The 17,105-nt window shown below is 41.7% G+C and overlaps 4 protein-coding genes across 4 annotated transcripts; 1 reads left to right on the top strand and 3 right to left on the bottom strand.

Annotated features, from left to right (window-relative positions):
- Positions 1–13: 13 nt before the first annotated feature.
- On the bottom strand, positions 14–6,906 carry si:ch73-139e5.4 (heat-stable enterotoxin receptor). Its single transcript, XM_037278439.1, has 27 exons — positions 6,434–6,906; positions 6,217–6,329; positions 5,665–5,732; positions 5,362–5,577; positions 5,064–5,185; positions 4,895–4,997; positions 4,719–4,833; positions 4,517–4,658; positions 4,316–4,398; positions 4,140–4,248; positions 3,979–4,060; positions 3,807–3,909; positions 3,697–3,750; positions 3,551–3,622; positions 3,378–3,482; positions 3,211–3,297; positions 2,911–3,043; positions 2,703–2,840; positions 2,476–2,552; positions 2,173–2,264; positions 1,936–2,094; positions 1,658–1,850; positions 1,429–1,603; positions 799–897; positions 546–640; positions 406–482; positions 14–340 (listed from the first exon to the last, which is right to left on the bottom strand). Exons 1-27 carry the CDS (start codon positions 6,627–6,629, stop codon positions 151–153), a joined length of 3,198 nt encoding a protein of 1,065 aa, XP_037134334.1. The 5' UTR covers positions 6,630–6,906; the 3' UTR covers positions 14–150.
- A 109-nt stretch (positions 6,907–7,015) lies between these two features.
- On the bottom strand, positions 7,016–9,905 carry csdc2a (cold shock domain containing C2, RNA binding a). Its single transcript, XM_037278451.1, has 4 exons — positions 9,748–9,905; positions 8,477–8,714; positions 8,213–8,335; positions 7,016–8,123 (listed from the first exon to the last, which is right to left on the bottom strand). Exons 2-4 carry the CDS (start codon positions 8,665–8,667, stop codon positions 7,961–7,963), a joined length of 477 nt encoding a protein of 158 aa, XP_037134346.1. The 5' UTR covers positions 8,668–8,714; positions 9,748–9,905; the 3' UTR covers positions 7,016–7,960.
- A 103-nt stretch (positions 9,906–10,008) lies between these two features.
- aco2 (aconitase 2, mitochondrial) lies at positions 10,009–15,560 on the bottom strand. Its single transcript, XM_037277587.1, has 17 exons — positions 15,475–15,560; positions 14,640–14,782; positions 14,223–14,481; positions 14,052–14,144; positions 13,825–13,983; positions 13,589–13,739; positions 13,360–13,464; positions 13,162–13,253; positions 12,812–12,917; positions 12,568–12,725; positions 12,426–12,499; positions 12,241–12,352; positions 11,885–12,163; positions 11,609–11,800; positions 11,412–11,544; positions 11,216–11,337; positions 10,009–11,008 (listed from the first exon to the last, which is right to left on the bottom strand). The coding sequence occupies exons 1-17, from the start codon at positions 15,535–15,537 to the stop codon at positions 10,874–10,876; spliced, it is 2,376 nt and encodes a 791-aa protein (XP_037133482.1). The 5' UTR covers positions 15,538–15,560; the 3' UTR covers positions 10,009–10,873.
- Positions 15,561–15,942: 382 nt separating this feature from the next.
- phf5a (PHD finger protein 5A) lies at positions 15,943–17,069 on the top strand. Its single transcript, XM_037277547.1, has 4 exons — positions 15,943–16,080; positions 16,361–16,384; positions 16,601–16,767; positions 16,853–17,069. The coding sequence occupies exons 1-4, from the start codon at positions 16,029–16,031 to the stop codon at positions 16,940–16,942; spliced, it is 333 nt and encodes a 110-aa protein (XP_037133442.1). The 5' UTR covers positions 15,943–16,028; the 3' UTR covers positions 16,943–17,069.
- Positions 17,070–17,105: the final 36 nt, after the last annotated feature.

Raw genomic sequence — 17,105 nt, forward strand, 5'->3', positions numbered from 1 at the left:
AAAAAAATAATAAAATAAAACTTCCTTTTGTTATTTTTAAAGTGTTGTTTTATTTTACTATATTGTATGATGGATGGGTACCTAACAATATGGAAATATTAAAGATCAATTTTGTACGTACATATTGAAAAGTCTTCTCCAGTGTTGGTCCTAGAGGAAGGTGCTCAGGGTGTTATCCACAGTGGCCAGATGCAAATATTCTGGAGGTTCCACCTCAGAACCTCGCCCCTTGTCCGCGTCCTCGCCACGACCCCTTCGGCGCACGGAGCCTCTGGAACGCCGCTCCAGACATGCCAGGATCATGTGGGCGAGGTCCTGCTGAAGCCGCTGGAAGTTCTCCCTAAGAAAGTCAAGGTTAATATCGAATTGCCTTTTTTTTTTGCAGGTTTAACATTTAACCCATACGTTGTGGGTGGAGTCGGGAGGTCGTAGTCTGCACCCGTCTCACCCGTCAACCAGTATGTTGTCTCTGTTCCTTTACCCTGAGAAAACAAAAATTGTTGCCCTACTCCAGAAGTTAACTTTTTCCGAGTCTCCTCCATTACCTTGAGATATGTTTCACCTCTGTACTCATACTCAAACTTGCAGTCTGTCCTGGTTAGGATATTAATAGTCGGCTGACTGACGTGAATCCGCAGGGCTGCGGTGCAAAATGTCACAATCATTTCATTAGTGTGACCATGACGATGCTCTAATTGCACATAAATAATTACAAACGTCACAGGGCAGGAGCCGACTGGCACGCTGGGTTAATGGCGAAATAAATCAATTTGCTCATTAAAGAACGTGCTCACTCACGGTGGCCTGTAGACTCCATTCGAGACGCCGTGTTGACCGTGTCTCCGAATAAACAATATCTGGGCATCTTTACGCCGACCACACCTGCTGCACACAGACCTGAAACACAAATAAATGAACAGATTAAAAATAATACATAAATAATTAAATAAATTAATCAATAATACAGTAATCCCTCGTTTATCGCGGATAATTAGTTCCAAAAACCACCCGCGATAAGTGAAATCCGCCAAGTACGGTCACCAACAAGAAGTACTGGGAAGGCTAATGAGTTAGCGGAAAGATGCTAATTCGCGATCGTGCTAACACGCGAAAACGGACTTCTAAAGGAATGTAAACGCACATTTGGAGCAATACTACATTGTTACATAGTTTTATTTTGACTTTTAAATGTTTTTTTTAATTTGGAAAAAAAAATCCGCGATGTAGTGAAGGTGCGATAAACGAAACGCGAAGTAGCGAGGGATCACTGTAATAATAAAATAAAATAAAATTAAATTAAATTAAATTAAATTAAATTAAATTAAATTAAATTAAATTAAATTAAATTAAATTAAATTAAATTAAATTAAATTATTAATTTTCTGCCAACTGTGGAATTTAGATCTAAAAATGTCAGATTTGGTCTACCTGAGTGCACACCGATGCGTATCCACACGGGGATGCCGGGCAGATGTCTGAGCTGGAAGTTACCCATAAAGGTCAAAATGTCCAAGGCCATGCGGCAGATATCCACCGCATGTCTATTGCCATTCCGGTTTGGAAGTCCGGAAGCCACCATGTAGGCATCACCGATTGTTTCCACCTGAGAATCAGAGCTATCAACTCCAGGTCCAGAAAATATGAGGCAGAATTGTACCTTGTAGACATCGTGGTGGTCCAAGATGCTGTCAAAGCCCTTGTAGATGTCGTTGAGCATGTCTACCACCTCCATGGGCGTGCTGTACTGGCATAGCGTGGTGAAGCCCACAATGTCGCTGAAATAAATAGTCACCTCGTCGTACAGCTCCGGCTCCACGATCCCGCTCTCCTTCAAGCTCTTCACCACAGTACTGCAGACACAAAACATGGGAAGAAGTTCTTGTTAGCCGCCATTTTGAGGTCAATGCTTCAAATGTAACTTTGATTTGAACAAACCGTGGAAGAAGCATAAAGTTGAGGCAATCCGCCCGGTCCCTCTCCATTTTATAAAGAGCCGTTCTCTCTCCAACCAGGTGCTCCAGGTTCTTGGAATACATCTGCAACCGACGTATCATGTTGTCCATGTAGCTCTCGTTGTCTTTGTTGTGTATTTTACTAGCGGGGGATAAAAAAAAGAGAAATAACATCAAAGCATTGATCGTCATATAATAATGCAACAAACGTGACAATTACCTGATAATTTTTCCCAAGCAGCTTTCAATCTTTTTGAAATCTGGCCTTTTTTCAGCATCCTCGTCCCAACAACTTTTTATTAATATGTATACCTAGAGGGGTATATTGAGGACAAAAAAAAAAGTGTCGATAGCCGGTAAAGGCAATAAATAGTTTTAATATAACTTTTAAAATGTACACTACCGTTCAAAAGTTTGGGGTCACCCAAACAATTTTGTGACCCCAAACTTTTGAACGGTAGTGTATGTTGCAATAATTATGTAATTTTTGTGTAAGGTGCAATTTGCAATCGCGGCCTCATACCTCAAGTTCTTTCTCTGTAGCTGTGTCAAAGTCCAGATCAGGTCTGAAGTAGGACATGATGACCCTGGATAACTTTTCTGAGCACACACACACACACACACACACACATACAATGCATTGTTTGTGTAATATAAAAGAAAATATATTAAAAATAATAATAATAATAATAAAAAAATAATAAAATAAATGATAATTGGATAAAATAAAATAACATGTTTGTGATTCACCTGCACGGTTAGAGCAGCATTCCGTGTAGAAGGTTGATTTCCTCAGAACGATCTCCTGAGCGATGATGGCGAAACTGTATACGTCTCCTTTCTGCGAGGTGCCCTGTTTCCTCAAGTGCTCAGGCGCCGTCCACAAGTCTGAGTGGAGACACAAAAGAGATCATCGAAATGGCCTGACAATCAATTCAATGATGCATTGCATTTTTACCTCTGCCGGGCTTGAGGAAAGAGTTGCAGCCAAAATCTGTGATCTTCACCACCATGCGATTGTCCACCACGCAGTTGGTGGACTTGAGGCGCCCATGGACTTGGATGTCACTGGCATGGAGGTAGGACATACCCTGTACAGACACACATTGGAAAATTGGAAAAGCCTAATCACGCTTTGGCGCCCTCTACTGGGAGAAAATGGAATTGCAATAACATTTTGCCTCTTGAAATGACCCTTTTAATTTGGACTAAAGTCGTGCTGTTTTTTTATGAGGCTCAATCGTCATTAGTGTGTCACCTTAACGATGTCATACATGACGGAGATCTTGAACTCCCAGTCCATGAACGTCTCCTCTGGATAAGACACCTTGTCATTCAGCACATACTGGATGCAGTGAAGAATAGAAGCTCGTTCTTATTTAATTAAATACACTCAGCTTTAAGGTTTGATATTTTCATACACACCCTGAGCGACCCTCGTTCACCATACTCAAAGACCCCAAACACGCCCTGATCAAACTTCACCGTGCCGTAGAACTTGGTAAGGTTATAATAGTCGATTTGCAGGAGCTGCAGATCAAAATGGGTCGATTTTATTCAAAATAGAAAATTTGCACACCCACTTGTGCGTGCCTCACCGCGTGAAGTTCCACTTTTTGTGTCTCGTTGAAGTTCCCATCCGAGTGATTGAGCTCCTTCAGGATGACAACCTGAAAAATGAGCAGTGGCACCTCCGATCAATAATATATCATAAACACAAGAAGTAGTTCGCTTGTTCGTCTACCTTCTTATCATAGAGCGCACGGCGGATCTTAAAATCCTTTTTTTTCTCTTCGATCTGAAAAGAGATGATTGTGAAGGACAATTTTATTTTTTATTTTTTTTATTTCATACCTTCAGATAGACTTCATTGAGCGTGTTGTCCTGCAGCAGCGTGACAAGATCAGAGGGGATGTGGGAGACGGACAACCGCAGGAGACGATCTCTCCTGTTCTGTCTGCAATCAAATATCTCCAGGTCAATACCAATAAATGATCAAATCATTTTAAAATAATTCAAAATAAACCTGTAGAAGATGAAAGCAATGGCCACCACCACCACCACAATCACACCCAAAACAATCACGACGGTATCAAGCGACGGTGGCTCTGGAGGAAGAACGAGTTCCTATTTTAAATAATATGCTCAATTTTTAAAGTGTGCAAATATAAAAGCCACTGACCCTACCTTCATCTGGCTTGAAATTTGGAAGTCTTTTCCCCCAGACAAAGGAGGGATGGTCATCAAGCAGCATGGTCATGCTGTGCTCCGTGTCAAACTCGAATAAAGTACGATACTGTAGGGAGGGGGTTGTGTTTCAAGTATAGATTTCGACATCTTTAGATTAAAAAAAAAAACAATACCTTGTAATCATTAGTGGTGTAAATGACAGAGAGATTAACATCTCTGTCTCCCTGCTCGTCCAGCCGATAATTCCCAGCGATGCCTGCACAAGAGGACAGAGTATGTTGCCACGGTAACCAATTGTCATGTCAGTGAAAATGATTGACAGGCTTCTTTTCCTGTCCATCATAAGAATGACTCGATTAAATTGGGTCGCTTACCGTCAAACGAGGTGTTCCGAAGGTATTGCACAGTAACGTAAGGCATCTGATGAGCTCCCGAGTGAGGTTTTGCGATTATTTCCCGAATCACCCGACTGACCAATATCACCGCATCGTGGTATGCAGCCATGTAGTCGTTCATCTGTTTCAAAATGACAAATGATTGTGATTTGATTGATTTCCAAATAATAAATCGAATTACCTTGTTGTTGCTTTTCAGGTCCGAGTTGATCGTATAATTCCTGGTGTTGGGCATGGTGAGTACCAGAACATTTTTCATAGCTGGATGAGACGTAGTGTTGATGTAGTATTGATCACTGTGGAAATTATTTTTCATTTTAAATTCAGCCTGTGCACGCACATTGACCAAGTACTGACTTGTAGAGATCGATTAGGATGAAGAGAATCTCATTGCTGTCTGCTTCTGCTGAGAGATTCTTCATCTCCACGACATCCTTCACAGAGCCGCACATGATGAATACTGCAAATGGAAATGATCAGTCTCTTTAAAGTCAGCGTGACTCTGTTTGTCCCAGTGAAGACTCACAGTTGCTTGTCCGGTTCCTGTGCGAAGAAAGGACTGTTTTGAGGTCATCTGGTTTGCGCAACATCGTTCTTTTCACCTTCTGAGCAAACATGTGAGGGGCTGATTCCAGTGCATTTATATACCTGGGGAAAATGACATAACTCCAATCATGCATATTACAGGACATCAGTTTTGTAAAACTGATTGAGGACTTAAAAAAAAAATCCTGATTCCTTTTTAAAGAGGATCGAGTACAGAGCCCTGAGGTACACCGTAAATATTCCGAAGCACAGATCCCAAATACTTTGTGGTCTCTCACCAAAAGCAATCCTCTGTGTGTGTAGGTAATTTATACACATAAGCTGTCTCCCACACAGGTTTGATTGCGTTATTGTCTTTCCAGAAGTGGACGAAAAAATCGGTGATTTTGCGAGCAGGCGGCAGGAGGCGCTGCAGGTTGAGCGTGTTGTCACAGGCGGGTCCAAAGCTGCCAGCCGAGATGATGGGCGTGCTTAATTTGAGACCTTTCTCAGCACTGACAAAGAGAGTGAAAGAGGGTATCAATCAAAATTAGGACACAGATGAGGAACATCCTTGGTGAGATGTTCGGAGATGCACTTACTCAACCAAAGGGTAAGTGGCATATGTGCAAGTGGGGCCGAGCACAGCACAGCCCAGGCTATGTGAATGCTGCGGAGAAATTACACCATCACCTCATATGCTTCAAATATTTCCATTGAATTTATGTCAAAAGTCTACACACCCCTGTTCAAAATAAAGTAACCTAAATAATTTTAAAACATTTCCCAACATTATTAATCCGTTCAAAACTCAATTGAAAAATGAGAGTATAAGTTAAAACAACGTGTGGTAGCAAAAGTGTGCACACCCTCTTCAAAATTTTTGACATTTTTATGCTTCCATATCTGACTTGTTGACTATATTGACTGATTAGAATGTTCCGACTGGGGTATAGTTCCTGTTTGCTTACGTCAGAGATTGACAAAGTCGGACAAGACTATCTAACCGGGGTATGATAAAACTATCAGAGATAGTTATACTCATAAATGAATCAAATCTGAGGTGCCCTACAAATATATAAAAGAGAATGACTCTTGGAATTACTCTTATTTGTTAAATAGAAAATATTAATATGATTTACAGATGTACTCACCATAAGGTTTTTTAATTTGGCCACTCCTTCACACGCGCTACTGTGGCAGCCTCTTTGTCGATAGTAGGTTGTGTTGAAACCACCAAAAGTCACCGTGAGATTGAATGTAGTGTCTTTAATATGTTGGGTGGGAACAGAGAAAACATGAGGAAATTGAATTTGTGCTCCTCAGTCTTATTGTTGAATATAGAAATATATATTTCAAATGGGTTCTTACTGTTTTCTTGCACCGACTCGAACGCCAAGGCCTTCAGTATTTGTCCCCCGACAAACTTTAAGCTCCAGGGAGACTCGTCATCATCCAGAAGGATCACACTCATGGAGACGCCTCTTAAACACTGTCTGATTCCTTGATGTGATCCCATGAGAGTCAGAAAAATGAACAAGCACAAGGACCATCTCCAAGAAGCCATTTCCGCTGGATTTAGCCTCTTAGATTGGAAGAAAATAATCCATGAAGGAGTTGGGTCTTCACTTTTGGTATGTTCTACAAACTGTAAAAAAGAAAAGGCATAGAAAATCCAGCAACTGACCTCTTCATCTGCTTTTGTGTGTCTCGAGGAAAAGAAAACACACTTCTCTGTCTCTCACCTCCACTTTACACGCAGCAACTAGTTAATATACAACCGGCAGAAGGCCATATAACTTGGTTTATTGTCATGCCAAGGTCTGCGTAAATTATGAGCACAAACAGGGGCACATCGGAGATAAGCGTGGAAGCACTGTGGTTAAAGAATAAAGAAGATTGACAAAAGAAATCCCATGGAAAAAAAAGGAGTGATGAAAATAGTCACCGCAATTTAATCTCTCCATTTATTTCCAACATGTTATCACACACATGTTATCCAAGTGTCAAAAGACACAATCACAGTGATAAGACACAAATGGAAAAAAAAAGTGCTTTTGATTTCTATAACACAGACAAGTGAGAATCGACACATTATGCTAGAAATTCCGACCGACTGCATCGTGGAACATTTTCTACTCAACATTTAGTGAAGAGCTGCTAAAACAGCAAAGCTGGAAAATTTCATAACGATAGATTAGGTAGTAATTAGTCTTAATGCCGATTAGTTCAGTGCAATAATCCAAAAGGCTTAACGTTGCTCAAAGACGTAAAAAGGCAGCCTTTAAATAGTAACAAAATAAATAAGTTAATAAATAATAAATAGTCATTGACTATCCTGTCATCATTTCTCATGTCACCCTTTTCCTTTCCCTTACACGGTCAGGTAATGCCGTCCTTTCCCATTCGATATGTTTCTATTTATAGTGTTTGTCATTCAAATATTTACTTAAATGATTACATTTTGAGCCCAATAAAATAGATTGCATCATAGCATAAGAATATGTTGTCAAGTGGCTCATATTTTTTGTTTTCATTGAATTGTTTCAGAATGGCACCTCGACTTTAAGCAGACCTACAATTGAAATGAATGTATCGTACTGCCCCCTGGTGGCCAAAGTACAATATCATTGGGCATTGATGCTTGAAATGATACTGTATTTTATTTATTTTGTTATTAATGCGTTTTGATGACTATAATAATGCAGTGTGCTTCCTCATTCAAAAACCAAAATATTTTTTTTGTGGGACTTAAACTGAATTAATTGTGTTTCCATTCAGTTCAATTGTGATTTTCTTTCTACCTGCTGCGACTCCACCGTCTCGACCTTCACCTCTACCTGTCATGCTCCTCTCACCGATCCTCGAATTTTTCCAGTCCAACCCTTCTCCAAAGATCTAGGAGCTGATGAGCTGACCTGACCAAGTCTCGTGCTTGCTTCCCGGCTTCAGGTGGGTTATCACTACCTCCACCGCCTGGATCTTCTGCATCTTGGGCGGGATGGGGCACACCTTGTACGTCACCTCATCCCCTTCCATCGGCACATACTCACCTTCAATGCTGTCAGAGAGGGCACGATTTGATTAAAATGCGAGTGGATGGATATAGCAAAATAAAAGTACTTTGGATGAACGGATGTCTTCACTCACTCTGAGACGTGGACAAAGATGTCTTCTCCTCCATGAACGGGCCGAATGAATCCGTGGCCTTGCGAGCGAGAGAAGTTTTTGCACACGCCCTTAAACACGGGACCTGATTTAGCTCGTACTGTCCTGCACACATCCAGGATGGAGACAAGTGAGGAAATTTGTGGACTACAGCACTAATTAAGTCAACTTACTGTATGATCACCTTACTGGACCTTCTCAAACTTTTTGCATAACTTACTTTTCTCCAGAGGAAAAAAAACTTACGCCGAATACGTGCGAGTGCGTTTGGTGGGCAGTGGGCTGGGCAGTTCTCCTCCAGGTTGTGGGGGCTTCCTCTCTCGCTCCCAAACCCTGCTTCCCTCCCGCAGGAAGGGGAAGGAGATCCGAAACGGGGTGGGAGGAGAGGCCAGAGGCGGCGAGGGGCCCGTCGGTGACGAGGCGTCTTTGTCGGACATGTTGTGTGAGGCGCAGGTTAAGGCCCATGCATGGTAGGCAGGAATGACTGAAGTAGGACAAAGAAAGACAAGCGGTTAATAAAAAAGGCACCCCAATAATCGGCCCTAACAAATTACATAATGATTATATTATTTGGCAATTGATAACTAGTTTGGAACAAGAGATGAAAAAAAACATGGCAATCAAATTTTATTCATTCTTAAATTTGACACGTGCAGTAAATGTCGAACAATTGATTATCTTCAAAGCAGATGGCACGCACACTCACTGTTAGCTGCCCCAGTTTGATAAGTAATGTAAATAATTGAACAACTTGACCCTCAACTCTTTTTATTAGCAAGCTTATTAAGGCCGTGGAGAAGTGAGTCGACGTTTTCTTCTGTTGCTTGTCATGGCCCTGACGATGGAGGAGCAAAACTGGCAAAATTAAACATAAATCAAATTGAAAATAAAAACAAACATAAAAATGTCTTTTTTTTAAAATATATATCCAAATAAAAATAACAAAAAATATACATGTAGTAAAAATAAAAATAAAACAAATGTAAAAAAAACTCCCAAAGATTTTTTTTTAATGACGGGTTCCTCATATTCCATCATCATCATGCCAGATAACAGAAGCTGAAAAGCAAGTAAGTGTCTGGCTGGGTGGAGGAAACACAGACGAGGCCAAAAAAAAAAAAATCTCTGCAGCTTCCTCCCTTGAGAAAGAAAGCATGTCATTGTAGTTGTCTGTTCATTGGTATGGAAGACACGTCAACACTCACATACACGCACTTGAAACTTCCAACTAGGAGCCCTCATACCATAGCGCCATATGTCTTACACGGTTTAAATAATTTACACCATTATACCCCTTCAGGCCTTTTATTTCTAGAACATTCTCTGTGCCACTTTCCCCATCACACAAATAGATAATTATATTGAACAGAACAGAAGCAAAAACCGCATATTAAAATTGTGCAGGTTGTTTTAAGAGTAGTGACGTAACAAAAGCGACAATTCCGAGAAATCCGGGATGTCTTCCGCCCATTATTATTATCTTGCAGAAACCGGGTTGATGCAATTGTCGCACTTACCATCATAAGCGATCTGATGTCAATCAAAGGCGCTGCACAGACGTCATTTAGAAAGTCCGACCACAGTGGACAGACGCGCCGCGGCGGTCAAAGTCCGTGCTTTTGTGTTTTGGAGTGTGTGTGGATGCGACTCACGCAGCTGGAGCAGACCAAAATGGGAGAAGGGAGGGGAGGATTGATAAAAGGGGGTGGGGGTTAAAAAAAAAAAAATGTTCACCATTACACTCGCACAAAACTCTGCAATGTGCAATATTTTTTTAATTTAATGTTTATTGTTGTATTTGCATGTAATGCTGCATACTGACGTTCAAAATTGGCCTGAGTTCCCTCTTGGACACTTCACATTCCAAAACATGCACACACATTTTCCAATTTCCCTCTTCTTCATGAATAAGGCGGGCAAAATATTGGAACCCCTTTTCATTCTGCACACAAATAGAATCACACAAATACAAACAATGAAGTGAGATCTGTCACAATTTATTCTACAACCCATTCTGAGCTTCCAAACGCAAATCATATAGACAGAGAGCAGATAGCCATATGTTCAAACATGACTACTAATGATTTAGTTATTTGCCATTATGGACATATAATAATAAAATCAGCTTAATTTGATGATTTTATTTTTACATACATACATAATTTAGTGGTAACAGTGGTAACGTGAGTTCCTAAGCCCTCAGGAACCTTTCCATGTTGAATAAGTCTGGAAAATAAATATCAGAATTGTTGTGTTGGCATAAACCGTTCTGCACACACACACACACATGAAATAACACGGCGTGTGCAACCCCACAGCAAACTGGTTGAACCTAATCGAGCTGGAGAAGGTCCCGTGTTCACGTTCTGACCCATTAATAGAATATGGGAAACATTAGGGAGCGGTCACATGTGAGTTCAAAGCTTAACGGGGCAGAGTGTCCATTGTACATAATGTGCGTCACACACATAACAATGTTATGTTGAAAAACAAGAATCAGGACTACTATGCATCATTTGATTGGACACGTGTGTGACATGTCAGGATGTCTGCGTAGTATACCGACGCTTCAGTTCGATGCAGATCATGAAACCATCTTTACATATTCCTTCACGACCACCGCCCCTTTCCATGTTTCATCCCTTAGTGCTGTAGCTCCTTCATCCTGTTGAGAGCCGACCCGGACTTGAACCATTCGATTTGCGTTTCGTTGAAGCTGTGGTTGAGTTCCAGAACGTCTTCACTGCCATCGCTGTGCTTCACCGCGGCTTTCAAAGGCTGAAAAGGAAGACAAAAGTCTTGGTCGTAATGCTGCATTCAAAGTGGTCTTTTAGGAATTAATGCAAAGTTTAGGTATTCTTATTAAAACTGCGCCCTCCTGTGGTAAAAGAAGGAATCACTGACTTAAATAAAGATAACATTGAATGAAGCTTTTTAAGTATTTTTTAGATGGCACTCTATGTAAATGCAAATGTAGCCACTAACCTTTCCGGGAGCAAAGGTTTCGAGTCCTTTTATGGAGATCTTGTCGTCGGGGCAGATTTTATCATAATCTGACGGGTTGCTGAAGGTCAGAGGCAGCAGGCCCTGCTTCTTGAGATTTGTTTCTACAAAGGATGGAAATTGTCAGCCAAGTGGAGGGGTGTGTGAAAAAGCTGTGCATCAAATTGCGGTGCTGTACCGTGGATTCTAGCGAAGCTCTTTACAATAATGGCTCTTCCTCCAAGATGTCTGGGCTCCAGTGCGGCGTGCTCTCTGCTGGAGCCCTCGCCGTAGTTGTCATCTCCCACCACCACCCACGACACATTGTTGGCCTGCGCAAAACGCCAACACATCGTCCTTGTCCTTCAAGAAAAAGAAAATGCTGGAAGTCCTCACCTTGTAGTGACGGGCCACATCGGGCACACCTCCGTACTCCCCCGTCAGGTAGTTCTTCACCGAGTTGATGGCGTCGTTCTCGCTGTTGACGGCACCGATCAGCATGTTGTTGGAGATGTTGTCCAAGTGGCCTCGGAACTTCAGCCAAGGGCCGGCGGCGCTGATGTGATCTGTGGTGCACTTTCCCTTCACCTGCAACACAACATCTTCCTTTAATGGTATCATTAAAAAAAAAAAAAAAGGTGTCAGCAGCTTGCTCAAGCATGACAATCTGACCTTGATGAGAACCCTGAGGTCCTGCAGGTCTTTGCCACTCCACTGGTCAAAGGGCTCCAGCAACTGCAGTCGGTTGCTCTGAGGGCTGACGTCCACCCTGAGGCTGGTGCCGTCAGCGGGTGGGTGCTGGTAGGTGTCCTGACCCGGGTCAAAGTCTCTGGCGGGGAGTTCGTCTCCGGTCGGGGGCACTAACTTGAATTTCTCACCGTTGGGGGCTGTCAGGTAGTCGGTCTCAGGGTTGAAGTTGAGAGTCCCGGCGATTGCCAACGCTGTGACAATCTAAAAGGAAATGAAAAAGTGAATTTTTTTTAAAATCTAGCAATCAAATAACACACTCGAGCTTTGAGTGAGCTTACCTCAGGGGATGTAACAAAGGCGTGTGTTGCAGGGTTTGCATCATTCCTAGCTGTGAAGTTCCTGTTGAATGAGGTGACGATGGTGTTCTTCTCGCCTTTTTTCACATCCCGTCTTCATACAAACAAAGAGTGTTAGCGCCAAAAGGACCCAGTGTTAAGGATTTCCCAGCAGGGTTTCATCCCACCTGTCCCACTGTCCGATGCAGGGTCCGCAAGCGTTGGCCAAGACTACACCTCCAACGTCACCAAGGATCTTGGACTGTATAAAAAGAATCATTTTAGATTACAATCTTAAAGAGCAATTGTTTTTCCTGTAGCACCACTCACGTAACCATCTCGTTCAATAGTAGCCCGGATCTGCTCTGATCCGGGTGTAACTGTGAATTGAGCTTTGCATTTCAGGCCTTTGTCCAAAGCCTGCTTTGCTACAGAGGCGGCGCGGCCCATGTCCTCGTAGCTGGAGTTGGTGCAGCTGCCGATCAGACCTAATAGGAACAGAAAAGCAGTTTTTTTTTTTTTTTTTTTGCCAAATCTTATAAACATGCGAGGAAACAAATGAATGATTTCTTACCGACTTTAACCTCAAGTGGCCAGCCGTTCTTCTCAGCCACGGAACCCACGTCAGACACTGGGTGAGCCAGGTCGGGGGTGAATGGACCGTTGATGTGGGGCTTTAGCTGCCAAAATAAAAAAAATAGATAGGCACATTTACAACGGAGCTGAAAGGAATGTGTGTTTTATTTGATTTGCATGATTTTTTCATACTTTATTCAGCGTTCTATATCAAATATTTGTATGAATAAATTCAGAAATTAATTTTCAGCGTATGATTTTGTCACTTTATAAAGAACATTTATCTAGCGAAATTCTTAGTCATTTGAGGGATACAAATGTATCATGATCTTCAAAATGGAGACTGACCTCATCGAGATTGATCTCGATGTCCTGGTCGTACTCGCAGCCTTGATCCGGCACCAGCAGATCGGCGTACTCATTAGCCAGGGAAGCAATCTCTAAGGAGGATTTATATCTCATCATTATAATTATTTTTGGTCTTACTTTCTGAACTCAAAATTTCAATTCTGTGTTTTTTTTTTTTTTTTTTTTTAAATAACATACGTCCACGGCCAGTCTTTTCCAGATAGGTCCTCATGCGGTGGTTGTAGGGAAACACGGAAGTTGTTGCGCCGATTTCCGCTCCCATGTTGCAAATGGTGGCCATTCCTATGCACAAACATGAACGACTTTACACAGGATAATTATGTTTCAAAGATCATAAAGTCATCCGAAAAAAAGGCCAACTGTGGTGGGATAAAGAAGCCTGTTTTCTTTTTTTTAAAAGACACACCAGTGCAAGAAATCGAGTCAACACCAGGCCCGTGGTACTCTACGATAGCTCCGGTGCCGCCCTTCACCGTCAAGATGCCAGCCACCTTCAAAATGACATCTTTTGGGGATGTCCAACCAGAGAGGGAACCAGTCAGCCTCACCCCGATCACCTTCAAAAATGAGTGAGAATGCTATGAAGAGCAGCATTTTGTTTCTTGGACTTCTTTGAATGTGCAGTATAAATGCTTCTCTGACCTTGGGACATTTAAGCTCCCAGGGGATCCCCGCCATGACATCCACAGCATCGGCGCCTCCCACTCCGATGCAGATGGAACCGAGTCCGCCACCATTTGGTGTGTGGGAATCAGTGCCGATGAGCATCACACCTGGATAGGCGTAATTCTCCAATATGATCTGAACAGATAAAAATGTCTTAGCGAAAATTGCAGATGTACTTTTATGTTTACATTCTAATTTATTACCTGATGGATGATTCCAGAACCTGGTTTCCAGAAACCGACTCCATATTTTGCACCAGCACTTGCAAGGAAGTTGTAGACCTCTTCATTCACTTCCTGGTTTGAGATGAACACCCAGAATGCTTTTCTTTAATCCACTCATTCGAACACCATATGTGCCGAGCCCAAACTCACCTTGGCCCTGGCCAGATCTTGAGCGCCACCGATCTGGGCTTCGATCAGATGATCACAGTGGATGGTGGAGGGAACCGCCACCTGCGGCAGGCCGCTGCTGATGAACTGGAGCATGGCCATCTGCGCTGTGGCATCCTGCATGGCCACGCGGTCAGGACGCAGGCGAAGGTAGGTGCGCCCGCGATCGATTTCCTGGTTATGGGGGTCATCGAGGTGGCCGTATACGATCTTCTCTGACAGCGTGAGAGGTCGGTTGAGTCTGAGCGAGAATATGAGAGCAGGCGTTACCACTTACCCATGTGTTTAAATCGGCTTGACAAAAATTGCATATGCTGCTGCGGAATAACTGTGCCAAAGGGCAAACAAACATGAAGTTGGCAGGGCAGCGATGCATGTGAGAAAAATACAGGTAGACACCTCTTTCGCACGACGTCAACATTGGACTGGAGGTTGTCGTAGCTGACGAAGGAGGTAGGCTCAAAGCGACTCATGGACACTTGGGCCTTGGCTCTGTAAGCGGCTGCCACATGCAGGCGCCGTGCGCCATGGCCCAGAGCAAGCTGGGAAAGATGGCAAAGACATTAACATATTGAAAATAAAAGCATATCAATTATAGCATACAAGTTAACGTCACCAGAAATATAACTACATGAGAGGGTAACATTGCAGATTGACTATGAGAGGAAAAAATGCACCAATATTGCAAATTATATATGTATGTGTACTGTCGTTCCATCGACATAGTGTGATTTCTTCCTTGGAAAAAACAAAAACAAAACAAAAAGTCATTTACCTAACCTGCTGCATTTACGTTTTTCTGATTTGGTACATGCTATGCCATATTAAGTTCATACAGAGAGTATAAAAAAATGCAATGTACTATAAAATGCAGCATGCTATACAGCTATGTCTAACCTTGTGGTTAACCTTGTCAAATCAACTTGATATCTTCGCACGACATAAAACCAATACAATACCTTGTTATATACAATAGTAATAAGTAATAACGTCTTAAATAAGTGCAAGGTATGATATAGGGAAAATGTCAGCGCGATGCAAGTTGTTGCCCTCTGATGTGCGTAAAGAGGGACACGATGACCCGGCTAGCTAGCAGCGACCGGCTACCAGCCACAGAATGCGACCCTGAAGTCTCTTACACACACACACGATAGACGATGATAAGGCAAAATATCAAAATGACAGTCACCACATCCTCAGTGACAGGACGAAAACAAGCAAATGCGTCTCATACCTGAAGTCGCGCGACGGTGAGACAGTAAGTTGCCATTTTGTTCACTGACAAAGATGTGGCCATTCTTAATGACGTCACATGTTTTATACGGCAAGGGCTGCTAGTCCTTGAAGAACAGAAATACACTGCTATAGGTTCATTCATGCTTGCTTGAAAGTATATCGTTATCATAACATAATTTGCAACTTGTTTATGCATTAATTTTAGTAGAGCAGTTTACATGCTTTTAGATAAATTACTGGCAGAAATAAAACGTGGTGATGGTTTTTATGTAGCTGAAAGGATAAACACGTTTATACTTGTGGTTTTCTGTGGCTACATTTTATTTTTAAAACGACATAAAAATATCCTTTTATTTTTAGTGACAGGAATAAATACACAAAAATGTGGGTAAAAAGTGCAAGCTTCAAATGTCGCTCAAGTAGCTGCGATTCTTATTTTTTTCTGCAATTCTTATTTTAGACATATGGTGGCGGTAATGTAAAATCTGGGTAATGTGTTTTATGGGTTCAAAGGTGAAAATTGACTCTACGACCGGAGTACGTTAGCCAACAATGGCAAAGCATCATCCAGATTTGATCTTCTGCAGAAAACAAGCTGGTGTTGGTATGTTTTATATATTGCTACGACTTATACAGCATCTTTTTTTTTCATTTTTCCCCTTACCTGGCCGTTCTTGGCCAAATTTTAAGACAGCTAATGCTATTTGCTAACAGTTGCAGCATGGACTTCATTGAAACTTAGCGCCTGGTTTAGCGTGATGAAGTCAATGTCTGTAAAATGAACATTATAATATTATTGAATGCACTTTTGCGTATAAAGCATATATACGACTAAATAAAATAAAATGTACAGTTGACTAAATGTTTTTATTGTTATTTTGCAGCAATCGGGAGGCTTTGCGAAAAATGTGAGTATTTCCCCTTTATTCTTTGTATCTAACTATCAGTTAAATATATTTGTGTCTAACATGCTGTTGCACACATTAATTATTCGACATAATTACATTACTAATTACAATTGCTTTCTCAAATAGTAATACAGTACCTATATTTTTTTTATACTCCTCTTAAACGACAGATAATTATGCCTAACCAATGCATATCTGTACCTTTTCACTCTCAAGGTGATGGCAAGTGTGTCATTTGTGATTCGTATGTGAGGCCGTGCACCCTGGTCCGAATCTGCGACGAGTGCAACTACGGCTCCTACCAGGGACGATGCGTCATCTGTGGAGGGCCGGGAGTGTCGGACGCCTACTACTGTAAAGAGTGTACCATCCAGGAGAAAGATGTTAGTTGTCATACATTTCATTTAATCTCTAAGCAACTGGAAAGCGCCACATCCACTGATACTCTGTTGTTCTCTTCTTTCACAGCGAGATGGCTGCCCTAAGATTGTGAATTTAGGAAGCTCAAAAACAGATCTGTTCTATGAGAGGAAGAAGTATGGCTTCAAGAAGAGGTGAAGACACCAGTCTTCATTTTTAGTCGGTCAAATAGTAGTTCTGCCAAATTCTCTTTTATGTTTTTGGCACACGCAAAAAAAATGTGACCTTAATTTGTTACATAATTTCAATAAAAGATTTTTTTTTTTTTTTTCCTGCCTTTATTTGGGTTTGAATGTTTTAA

This window comes from Syngnathus acus, chromosome 19 (genome assembly GCF_901709675.1).
Source record: "Syngnathus acus chromosome 19, fSynAcu1.2, whole genome shotgun sequence".
Classification (NCBI taxonomy): domain Eukaryota; kingdom Metazoa; phylum Chordata; class Actinopteri; order Syngnathiformes; family Syngnathidae; genus Syngnathus; species Syngnathus acus.